Below are 11,823 nucleotides of genomic sequence, written 5' to 3'. Positions count from 1 at the left end.
TGCCGGTGGATGCCTCTGAGCGAGGCCCAGAGCGCTGCCTGCGGACACCTCCAGAGGGCGCTGGACCGGAAAGGGAGAGGATGCGGCTAGAAGGGACCCGGAAGCTGCCTCCGGGTGATGATGAAGCGTCCCCCCGGCAACGCCGCCTCCCCGGCCGGAAGTGCTGCCGGTCATGTGACGCTCTGTCAAAATGGCGTCGTCTGTCAAGGCCGGGCCGCCGCTGCGCCGCTTCCTGTCGAGCCCCGCGGCGGGCCGCCTCCCCGAAGCGCTGCGGGCGGAGCTGGCGGCGGCCCTGGCCGAGGGCGGCCTGCCCTTCGCGCTGCTCCGGAAGCTCCAGCGGGCCCTGCGGGAGGCCGGTGAGTCTCTCCCTCCGCCCCGGGTTGCTTCGGCTCCCGCCGCCGCCTTCAGCCGGGCCCGGCCTCGCGGGTGAGCCCGCAGCGGGCCTGGCCCCGGGAGGCAGCCGGGGCCGGAGCGTCTCGGGCTGGACGTCCCCGCGGTTCTCTGCAGGGTCGAGGCGCGTTCAGAGGGCAGCACTGCGTCCCCCTGGCCCCGTAATACGGCTAGTCCCCGACTTACGACCGCAGCTGAGATCTCGGTTGCTAAGCGAAACAGTTCAGTGACTCTTGCCCCATTTTACGACCTTCCTGGTCACGGTTGTTAAGTGAATCCCTGCGGTCATTATGTTAGTAATACGCTTGTTAAGTGCATCCGACAACCCCATCGACTTTAATGGACATATTTTTAATGGAAACATTGGCCTTTTCTTTTTCTTGCTCTCAGGTTCCCCGGTATATCTTCACGAACTGTTGGAAGGCAGTGAAATCTTTCTCCCTGATGTGACGAAACCACCCAGGGTACGTATCGGGCATCACAGGCAGTCCTCGGCTTACAACAGTACGTTTAGTGACCATTCAAAGTTACCACAACTCTGAAAAAGTGATTTAAGAGCGTTTTTCATCCTTATAACCATTGCAACATCCCCATGGTCACAGGATCAAAATCCAGGCTCACATTTACGACGATCGCAGCGTCTGGGGGACACGTGATCCCCTTTTGCAGCCTTCTGACCAGCAAAGTCAATGGGGAAGCCAGATTCACTTAACAACCGTGTTCCTAATTTAACAACTGCAGGGATTCACTTAACAACCGGACCAAGAAAGGTCATAAAACGGGGCAAAATTCATTTAAATGGTTCACTTAGCTACAGAAATTTTGGGTTCAATTGTGGTTGTGAGTTGAGGAATGCTTGTATTTATTGTTTCTTAATTTCCAAAGTGATAAAAAATAACCAGGCTCATCATGAGTAGGGGGGGGGCAACACAGGACCCCAGGACAATGTGAGTTTCTTTGCGGTTCCTGCGCCTTTAGGCTACAGTACACAAAGCTTCACAGTAAGGTTTCCCCTATTTTAACCTTAAAACAAGCTGAGCATAGTATAAAACTCAGCAGACGACTGTGTGATCTGAGGCACCATCTCCCTCCAGTGGGATTGGCTTACCTCATTCACACCTGCAGACGAGGCCTTTTCCAGATCCCATTGGCCAAGGAATTTTGGCTACCTGGATCAGGGAGAAGAAGAGCCTTCTCTGCTGCAGCCCCCTCCCTCTGGAACATCTGGACTTCTGCGGTGAGACCCGCCTCCACCCTGATTCTGCTGGTTGGCTTGGGCCCCCAGTGGGGGCGCATTACCCTGGATGTGATGATAATAATAATAATAATGATGATGATGATGATGATGATGATGATGATGATGATGATGATGTTGGAAGGGACCTTGGAGGTCATCGAGTCCAACCCCCTGCTCAGGCAGGAAACTCTATACCATTTCGGACAAATGGCTGTCCAGTCTCTTCTTAAAAACTTCCAGTGTTGGAGCATTCACCGCTTCTGGAGGCAGGTGGTTCCACTGGTTAATTGTTCTCACTGTCAGGAAGTTTCTCCTTAGTTCTAGGTTGCTTCTCTCCTTGGTGAGTTTCCACCCGTTGCTTCTTGTCCTGCCTTCAGGTGCTTTGGAGAATAGCTTGACTTCCTCTTGTTTGGGGCAGCTCCTGAGATACTGGAAGGCTGCTATCCTGTCCCCCCTCGTCCTTCTCTTCATTAAACTAGACATACCCAATTCCAGCAACTGTTCCATATATGTTTTAGCCTCCGGTCCCCTAATCCTCTTTGTTGCTCTTCTCTGTACTCTTTCCAGAGTCTCAACATCTTTTTTACATCGTGGTGACTGAATGAGAGACAGATGTCCACCCCTGTAGCCTCTGTGCTCTTGACTTAGCCATTTATCTATTTAATGCTTGTTAGTGAGCGAGGCGGTGGCCTAGAGGTGGAGCTCTCGCCTCATAGTCGGGAGGCTGTGAGTTCGATCTTAGGTAGCGGCATTTCTCTCCCTATCCCTTGATATTTATTTCTCTCTGGGCACAATGAGCAGTTATTGGCTGCGAGCTCCACGTAGGCATTAGGAAGGCCATCTGGCCAGTAAACACTTTAGCTCCATTCAGTTTCATTACAGGGTATTAAAAAGAAGGAAAAAACACTTAATTTTAATGCTTTTAATGCCTATACATCTCTGTTTTACGCCATTGGAAGCCGCCCAGAATCACTCGAGACAAAGAGATTGGTGGCATATAAAATAAATAAATAAACTTCCTCCAGGATCTGGGAGGCAAAACACAGAACGTGCAGGGGCTCCTTTTTTTCCCTTCACACACCCCCCCCAGCTCCGAGCCCTCCCCACGCAGGTCACTTTTCATCATAGAACCATAGAGTTGGAAGGGACAGAGAGTTCCTGATCAATGACCTTGAAGCCTCCGTTGAAGGAGAACCACTTTGACTGGCAGGCCCTCCGCAGTTCGGCGGTTCCTCCTGATGTCTCGGCTGAATTTTTTTCCTTGCAGCTTCTCCCCCGGGGTCTCGTCCTGCCCTCTGGAACAGCAGAGAATGAGCCCACCCACCCCCTTTTATATGACCAGCCCTCTGATAGTTGAACACTGTTACCGAGTCTCCCACCCGTCTTCCCTTCCCAGATCATTTAATTGTTCCTCCGGTGAACCAGGCCCTGGTTTTCTTACCATGTTGATCGTATTCCCCTTTTCTCTGAATTTGCTCCCATTTGTTACTGGCCTTTTTGAACTGGGGTACCAAGAATTGAACTGGTTAGAACAATTAACCAGTGGAACAGCTTGCCTCCAGAAGTTGGAGGTTTTTAAGAAGAGACTGGACAGCCACCTGTCTGGAATGGTGGAGGGTAACAGTGTGCAAACTTGGGAACTTTAAGACTTGTGGACAGCTGGCTGGGGAATTCTGGGAGTTGAAGTCCACAAGTCTTAAAACTCCAAGGATGGACACTGTTACTGTAGGGTCTCCTGCTTGAGGAGAGGGTTGGACTAGAAGACCTCCAAGCTCCCTTGCAGCTCTGTTTTTCTGTTAACTGAGATCTGACCAGGACAGAATAGACCGGGACAGTTTTTGTTAAATGTGTCTTCATTTCTGCAGTTGGTTTGTGTTGGTTTTTCTGTTTCAGAACCCAGAATTGGTAGCCAGGCTGGAGAAGATCAAAGCCAAGTTGGCAAATGAGGAATACAAGCAGATGACAAGGAACATCAACAGCCAGGTCAGGGTGACGTGCAGAGCTACTTAGGCTATTTAATTATCTATTAGATTTTTCTCCCATCTTTATTGGTTTATAAGTAACTCAAGGCACCAAACCCGAAAGCCAACTGGACTTTCTTGCGTTTTTTTTTTCCCTTGAAAACATTTCACTTCTCATCCAAGAAGCTTCTTCAGTTCAAGGGGAAAAAACCACGAAGATCCAGTTGCCTTTTGGAAAAAGGACTTTGGGGGCAACCGGGATCTGGAGAATGATGGAGAATCTCCGCAGACCTCAAGGCAGCAAATATAGCTTTGTAAGCCACCCGGAGTCACCTCATTGATGATAATGGATGGCATATAAATTTAATCGTGTTGTTGTTAGTTGCGAAGTCGTGTCCGACCCGTCAGGACCCCATGGACAGCGTTCCTCCAGGCCTTCCTGTTCTACATCATCTTCTGGAGTCCATTTAAGCTCACGCCTGCTGCTTCAGTGACTCCATCCAGCCCCCTCCTTCTCTGTCGTCCCCTTCTTCTGTTGCCCTCCATCTTTCCCAGCATCAGGCTCTTCTCCAGGGAGTCCTTCCTTCTCCTTAGGGGGCCAAAGTACCTGAGTTTCAACTTCAGGATCTGGCCTTCTAAAGAGCAGTCAGGGTTGATCTCCTCTAGGACTGACCGATTGGATCCCCTTGCAGTCCAGGGGACTCGCAGGAGTCTTCTCCAGCACCAGAGTTCAAAGGCCTCCATTCTTTGGCCTTTCTCAGCCTTTCTTATGGTCCAACTTTCACAGCCATACATTGCAACTGGGAAAACCATGGCCTTGACTACACGCACTTTTGTTGGCAGGGTGACGTCTCTGCTTTTCAGTATGCTGTCTAGATTTGCCATACATATGTAGAAATACATAATACTCCTATTTCCCCCACAAAAACAACCCTGTAGGATGGGCTAAGAGACAGAGACATAAAGCTATGCCCATATAATTGGTCCAGAGCACCAGTGTGATTTCCCTGAGCCCTGTGCAGACCCTGAGGTCATCCGTGTTTGAGCAACACCGATGGAAGAGAATCTTTGTAGCTCAGGGTGGACCTGCAGGCTTTCTTGGTGCTCTGTGACCCTGGTGGTTTTCTTTCAGACGTTTCATGATCCAAACTAGGTAAAATCACTAGGAGGGAGGGGGGGAAGAAGGAAGGAAGGAAAGAGAGAGAGACAGGGGAAGGAAGGAAGGAAGAAAGAAAGAAAGGAGAAAAGAGTAGGAAAGAAGGAAGGAAGGAAAGAAAGAAAACAGGAAGGGAAGGAAGGAAGGAAGAAAAAAGGAAGGAAGAAAAAGAAGAAAAAAAGGAAGGGAAGGAAGAAAAAAGGAAGGAAGGAAGGAAGGAAGGAAGGAAGGAAGAAAGAAAGAAAGAAAGAAAGAAAGAAAGAAAGAAAGAAAGAAAGAAAGAAAGAAAGAAAGAAAGAAAGAAAGAAAGAAGGACTGTGGGGTCCTTGGTGCTCCCTGAGCTTGATGAGTTTTCTTGCAGACGTTTCACGACCCAACTAGGTCACATCATCAGTGCTAGGAGGGAGAGGAGGACTGTGGGGCCTTGGGGTCCTCTTGAGGGGTTTTCTGGCAGGTGTTTCCTGATCCAAGGAGGTGGGGTCGTCAGTGGCAGAAGGGAGGGGGGGTTGCAGAGAGGAGGAGGGGGGGAGGACTGTAGGTGTCCTTGTTGCTCTCTGAGCGAGTTGATTTTCTTGCAGACGTTTCACTACCCAACTAGGTAATATCATCAGTGCATGCAGTGGCCCCACAAACACACGGCAGCCCCTCGTCAAGGGCTGCAGGAGGAGGAAGAGGCCTAAGATGGAGGGGGGGGGGACGGCCAGCCCACGGGGGCCCTAATCAAGCACAGCAGCCGAGGCTTCTTTGCCTGTCCAGTCTGTCTGCCGAGATGCAGAGAGAAGGGAGTCAGGGAGGCCCTTTCTCCACTCAGCGGGGACAGGACCGGCCTTGGCCATCCCAGGCTGCTTGAGGGGCTGCTGGGGTCACGGAAGGGCCGGGGCCAGTGGCCGGGCCCCCACTCTGGGTGCAGGAAGGCCCCTCGGGCCCCAGGATTCCCCCGCACTCATTGCCAGAGAGGGTCCTTCCGAATGCCTGGAGCCACCGATCCCCCACGGCTGAGCCCGGCCTATGCAGCCCAGGGCCCTTGGGGAGGATGGGCTCTGGACAGGCCAGCGGCCTCACTCAGGCTGAGCCCAGCTGGTCCTTGGCCAGCTGATGGGGGAAGGGGCACTGGGCCAAGAAGTGACCGGGCTCTTCTTCCCCTTCCAAGGAGCTGAACCACCCGGGCACCCTGGCTGATTTCGGCAGGCAAGGTGAGTGGAGGCAGACCGTTGGGCGGCAGGGGGTGTGTGTCTGTCTCTCCCCAGGGGAGGTGGGCTCTCCCCTCCCCAGGGGCCAATGACATCCTTTGGTGAACTAAACCTGGCCCCGACCCTCCCGACCTCCTGGAAGAGCTTAAAGACCCGGCTCTGCCCCCTGGGCTGGGGCTCCAGTGGGGGGGGGCTTCAGATTGGGGGTGGTGGAGGATAGATTAACAATCTCACCCCCTGCCCTTCCTTTAATCGGGGTGCAGGATTCGGAGCTTCACAGTGTTGTGTTTGCGTCTTTCGGGTTTTGTGTAGCTTTTAAGATTGTAGGACGCCCAGAGTTGACCTGTGATAAGATCGTGGCCAACACATTTTGTAAATCAATAACCCCCCCCAGAACATTTAGGACCCCTTTGGCAATTTTGAGGGGGGTTCGGGGAGCCCCCCTTGGTGAGTCAATCCCCAACGAGGCGCATTTCAGGATGAAGACTCAGGGCGTCAGTGGGGATCAAAAGTGTGCAGCCTGATCCGTGGCGGGAATCTGCGGCTGTCCCGTGTGTTGCTGAACTGTAGGTCCCATCATCCTTTGCGCAGGGGAGGGATGCTGGGAGTTGTAGTTCAGCATTCTTTGGAGGGTGCCCCCCCCCGCAGGTGTTCCACTCCTTGTCTTCCCCCCTGAAACAGGGTAAGGCTCTTCCGGTTCCCAGTTGCCCGCTGGCGGGTCCTCCGGTAGTCGACCCCTCGTAGGTGGGGGCCTGGCGCCGGAGGGAAGCGGCTCTCCTTTTTGGGGACCCCGTTCCTCACCTCTCCTTTCCCAGCCAGGTCAGCCAAAGCGGTGACCGTCACCGTCATCAACTTCCTGGTCACTGTGGGGGCCACCTTTGCCTGCGCCTTCCTGGGCAGCCATTACATCTTCAACGAAACAGCGGCGGTGAGTAACGTCTGGCTGGCCGGCCCACCGGAGGGGACACCGGAACCCCTTTGGGGGAGGGCAGCTTGTGGGGGGCCCCACTGAGCTAGAGGGGCCGGCAGGAAGGTCTTGCACACTCCCTTCCCCTAAAGTCCTCGACTTACGACCACAATTGAGCCGAAAACGTTAACGTTGCTCAGCAGTTGTTCTTTGAGCTTTGCCCCCATTTTACGACCGTTGTTAAGGGAATCCCCTGCGGTTGTTAAGTTGGTCACACGGTTGTGAAATGAAGCCAGCTTCCCCATTGGCTTTGTTCGTCAGAAGGTAGAAAAAGGGGATGACCTGGGGTCACTGCTGGGTCACTGTGGCCATCCTAAGTACAGGCCAGTGGCCAGGCCTCTGGATTTTGACCACGGGGACGCTGCAGCGGTCGTACGTGTGAAAAAAACGGTCCTAAGTCCCTTTTTTCATTGTCCTTGTAACTTCAAACAATCAGTAAATGATGTAAGCCGAGGACTGCCCGTATTTGATCAACACAGCCATGGTTGACTACCCCTGGTTTACTCCATTAACCCAGTTTCTTGGGCTCCCTCATCAGCTGGGTGGGGACAAGAGGGCCGAGGCGGGAGGCTGGTTTACGGCTCCTTGTGGGGGGGGCACTGTGCCTTTTGCCACCACAAGGGGGGGGAACCTCCCGGCAGGGGCTGCGAGAGGCAGAACTGACCCCCCTTTCCTCCTCCTCCTTCCAGAGGGTGATTGCGGCCGTTATCGCAGCCTCCGTGGTGGGCCTGGCGGAGCTGTACGTGATGGTGCGGACCATGGAGGGGGAGCTGGGGCAGCTGTAGCCAGGGGGGGGGGCGGGCTCTCAGAGGGCCCTGCAGCCTGTTCCCATGGCTCCTCCCTGTGATCCCCATCCCAGGGAGGTGCGTCCAGACCCCCGGCCTCCCACAGATCCCACGGGCCACTCGGGAGGGAGGGAGGGAGGACCCTCCCACCCCCCAGCATGACAGAGACATGGCACTGCCTCCCCCAGCCTGCCATCTGTACCTAGGGGTCTCCTCCCCGGGGGGGGGAGCATCGCCGCCACGTGGGGGTTTCTGGTGCCGAAGCTGGGGGGGGTAGAGAAGCCGCTGGTCCCATTGATCGTGAGAGATTTTTTTTGGGGGGGGGCAAGAGCCTGGCCTGCCAGCTGGGCAGGGTCTCCCCGCCCCTTTGTGCTCCAGCTACCCAATTCTGGTGTCCTGTGATGATGGTGGAACTTCCGTTGTGTGTGCAATAAAAAGTAACTCACAAAACTGTTGTGTCGGCCTCTGCAGTAAAGCTCCTCTGAGCCAGGGGTCTCCCACCTGTGGGCCGGCCCTGGTCTGCGGCGTGCCAGAAACCGGTCTGTGCAAACAAGTGAAGCCCCCCCCCCCTCCGTGGGATGCAGGCAGCATGGAGACCAGGCCCCCTTCCGGGCCGTGGGAAAACCTCTCTCGCCACGAAACCGGTCCCTGGTGCCCACAAGGTTGGGGGCTGCGGCTGTGAGTGTCCTTCGTGCCAGAAGGGAGGGGGCTCTGCTCCCCATTGATACCCAGGGGCTTCCCCATCGTGGTTGCTGGGTGAGGGGCTCCTTGATCAGGCAAGGCACTGCCCCCCAGCGGCTGCCTGGGAACAGCTGAGGGGCACCCCACCCCCTTCTTGCACTTCCTCCCAGCTCCACCTGGTGGGTAGTGGTCCTGTGGCCCTCTGCCTGGGGCAAAGGGGGGGCAGCACACTGAGCAGGACCCCCGCCTTCTTCCAGCTCTCCGCCGGACCCATCTGGCTGGCAATCACTGCTTTGCCTCTGCCCCTCCAGCTCACTTGTTCTGCAGAAGCAAAGTGCACCCCCCCCCAACACACACACACATGCAGGTGGTTTTGCCCATGTCCAGACGGGGGGAGGGTTAGCATATTAATTAATTTTAATCTCGCCTTTATTACTGTGTAAGTAACTCAAGGCAGTGAACATCTCCCTCCCTCCTCCTGTTTTCTCCACAACCACCCTGTGAGGTGGGCTGAGCAGAGAAAAAGGATCTGGCCTAAAGTTGATGGAATTGGGGATGTCTAGTTTAAGGAAGAGAAGGACGAGGGGGGACATGATAGCAGCCTTCCAGTATCTCAGGGGCTGCCCCAGAGAAGAGGGAGTCAAGCTATTCTCCAAAGCCCCTGAAGGCAGGATGAGAAGCAACTGATGGAAACTAATCAAGGAGAGAAGCAACCTGGAACTAAGGAGAAACTTCCTGACAGTGAGAACAATTAACCAGTGGAACAACTTGCCACCAGAAGCGGTGAATGCTCCAACACTGGAAGTTTTTAAGAAGTGACTGGACAGCCATTTGTCTGAAATGGTATAGGGTTTTCTGCCTGAGTAGGGGGTTGGACTAGATGACCTCCAAGGTCCCTTCCAACTTTATCATGATTATTATTATTATTAAAGTCACCCAGCTGCCGTCTTTCCCTCTCCGGACACACATAAAAACCCTGGACGGTCTCAGAGGTTCTGCATAACCCCTGGCAACTCACAGAGGAGGGGGCTGGGGTGGTGGTGGGGGTTTAAGGCTACTCCCTTCACAGGCCCACCCTCCAAGCGCAGTAGGCCTGCGGACCCCCCTGTTCGGAAGGCATGCTATTCTCCCCAAAGCCCCCCCCTGCCCATTGCTGAAAGGCCCCCACCCACCCAAGGAGACCGAGGCGGACAGGATGGTTGGGGGAGCCTTTATTTGGTTGGTCAGCGGGTCCTGAGGGCTCCATGGCCGAGCTCAGAGCCGGTCCTCCGAGGGGGGGCAGCCCAGCCAGTATTTGGCGATGGGGCGAGGGTACCGGGGATACACCCAGTCCACCTTCCGCGTGTGCAGGTTGACCCGGTAGTACTTGTCTGGAAGAGAAAGGTCATCGGTGGTCAGCCTCAAGAGCCCCAGCCCTTCCCCAGCACCCCTTTCCCCCCACCCCTCAGTTTAAACCAGGGGTAGTCAACCTTGGCTCTTTTATGACTCGTGGACTTCAACTCCCAGAATTCCTGAGCCAGCTGTGCTGGCTCAGGAATTCTGGGAGTTGAAGTCCACGAGTCATAAAAGAGCCAAGGTTGACTACCCCTGGTTTAAATTGTGGGGAGGGGATTATGGCAACTTTACGACCTGTGGACTTCAGCTCCCAGCATTCCTGAGCCGGCTTCCCAGGCTGCCACGTGGCTCGGGAATTCTGGGAATTGAAGTCCACAGGGGGTAAAGTTGCCACCGTTGCCCAGCCCTGCGAGGCGGGCCATAGGGGAGCCAATATAAGGATGTGGGGAGACGGCCGCCTAGACGCCCACCCCAGTCCCGCCGGCACACCTGTCGCAATGCAGGTGAGAGGAATGGGACTTGTAGTCCACCGTCTCTGCCACGGGGCGGCTTCGGGACAACTGCCGATCCCCCCCCCCGCCGGCCTCTCGTGGCTGCCGTGGCCGCGAGTTCCGTAGGGGAGCTGGGAGAGGGGGCGGCGGGGGGCCGGACTCACCGTCCACGAAGAAGTAGGCGCTCTGCGAGGGCTGGCAGGGGGAGACCAGCCAGTCCCGGTCCGACGACTCCGAGCTGGTCCCGTCCGGCGACTCCCAGAAGGAGGAGGCGAACGGCGACGACGAGCCCCGGCGGCCCCAGCGCTGCTGCCGGCGCGGGTACTTCTTGCGGTAGCGGCGGCGGGAGGCCCTGCGGGAGACCCGGCTGCGGCCGGCGCCCGTCCCGGAGGGGCTCCGGGCCACGTAGAGCCTGCCCAGCAGGGCCGCGCTCAGCCGGGAGGGCAGCCCGCGCCAGTCACGGCTGGTCAAGCTAGGCCGGCTGGCCTCACCTGCGGGGGGGAGGGGGGGAGAGGGGGGGCGGTGAGCGGCGGCGCCGGAGGGGGGNCGGGCACCTTTGAAGAAGTAGACGCGCTCGCCGGCCATGAAGTTCTGGGCGGGCAGGGCGAGGGCGGCGTCCAGGTGGTCGGGCACGCCGGCGAAGCCCTCGGAGATGTTGCGGGGGAAGTCGGGCTCCAGGCGGCCCTCGTGGAAGCGCCAGTAGAGGCTGCCCTGCGGGGAGGGGGGGACGGAAGGCGGCGGGCGGGATGAGCGAGGGGGGCCCCGGGGATGGAGAGCCCGGCCGGGCGGGGTCAGGCGCCCGCAGCCCCCTCGGCCCGGGCCTCCCGCCTCTCCCCCTCCGGCGGGGACCCTGCAGGCTGGCCTCGCCGCCCCCCCGCCCCTCGCTCCCTCCCTCCCTACCTGGAAGAGGTAGGTCTTGCCCTGGCAGTTGACGCGCGTGAAGGCGGCGTCGATGGGGCCGTCGATGCCCCAGACCTCCCGGATCAGCTTCGGGTAGCCCGGCCGGGCGCTCTTCTCGTCCAGCTCGTACAGGTACTGGCCTGCGCCGGAGGGACCGCGGGTGAGGAGGCGGCGGCGTTTGGGACCCCCCCCCAGCCCGCCCTCCCCCGGGAGGCCCGACAGGTGGCGGGAGGGGCCTTTCATACCGAGTCAGGCCGGCACTGATTAGCCGCCCCCACCCCGGACCCTCTCCCGCCAGCGGCTCCTGCTCGGGGCGACGGCCCCACCCTGGAGGGATTCCGGAGCCCTCCGTGCCTCTCCTGACTCCGCAGAAGAGCCCCCCCCCCGCGTTGGAGCTGAGTGGGGAGCAGTGAAGGGCAAGGCTTAAGGGGGGGTTGCCTCCCCCCCTTGGCATGAGGACGGGACCTAGTGGCTTTGGCAACCCCTCTCCTTCCAGCGGGCAGGGGGGGGCAACAATGCAGACAGTGTTTCCCCCCCCTCCAACAGGGGGCTCCCACTCTCCCTTCCAAGAGACTCAGGTTCTGGAGGGGGAGGGGGAAGAGCAAAGGCCGGGCAAGGGGAGCCAGCGGGGGGGGGGGGGAGCTTGGGTGTGGCCCCTCCAGCTGGGCTACCTCGGAAAGCGAAGATGGAGCCGTTCTTCAGGCTGGTGAAGGCGTCAAAGGGCTTCCCA

General features: G+C 57.2%; 2 protein-coding genes across 2 annotated transcripts in view; one reads left to right on the top strand and one right to left on the bottom strand.

Annotated features, from left to right (window-relative positions):
* The first annotated feature begins 172 nt into the window (after window positions 1-172).
* Window positions 173-7,686, top strand: TMEM199 (transmembrane protein 199). Its single transcript, XM_015826321.2, is given in 6 exon segments — window positions 173-356; window positions 781-854; window positions 3,521-3,610; window positions 5,895-5,937; window positions 6,750-6,862; window positions 7,591-7,686. Coding segments are annotated over 6 exon segments (600 nt in total).
* Window positions 7,687-9,621: 1,935 nt separating this feature from the next.
* Window positions 9,622-11,823, bottom strand: part of VTN (vitronectin) — a 4,925-nt gene continuing 2,723 nt past the window's right edge. Inside the window, exons 4-7 of the mRNA XM_029286181.1 lie at window positions 11,765-11,816; window positions 11,094-11,233; window positions 10,358-10,904; window positions 9,622-9,737 (exon numbers count right to left, since the gene is read on the bottom strand). Of these exons, the coding sequence (XP_029142014.1) occupies window positions 9,622-9,737; window positions 10,358-10,904; window positions 11,094-11,233; window positions 11,765-11,816 (855 nt within the window). The remainder of the gene's footprint in view (window positions 9,738-10,357; window positions 10,905-11,093; window positions 11,234-11,764; window positions 11,817-11,823) is intronic.

The sequence above is a fragment of the Protobothrops mucrosquamatus genome, unplaced genomic scaffold, assembly GCF_001527695.2.
Source record: "Protobothrops mucrosquamatus isolate PMUCROS unplaced genomic scaffold, P.Mucros_1.0 scaffold3055, whole genome shotgun sequence".
Taxonomy (NCBI): Eukaryota; Metazoa; Chordata; class Lepidosauria; order Squamata; family Viperidae; genus Protobothrops; species Protobothrops mucrosquamatus.
The sequence above is the reverse complement of the archived record's forward strand: the minus strand, read 5'-3'. Positions and strand labels throughout refer to the sequence as shown.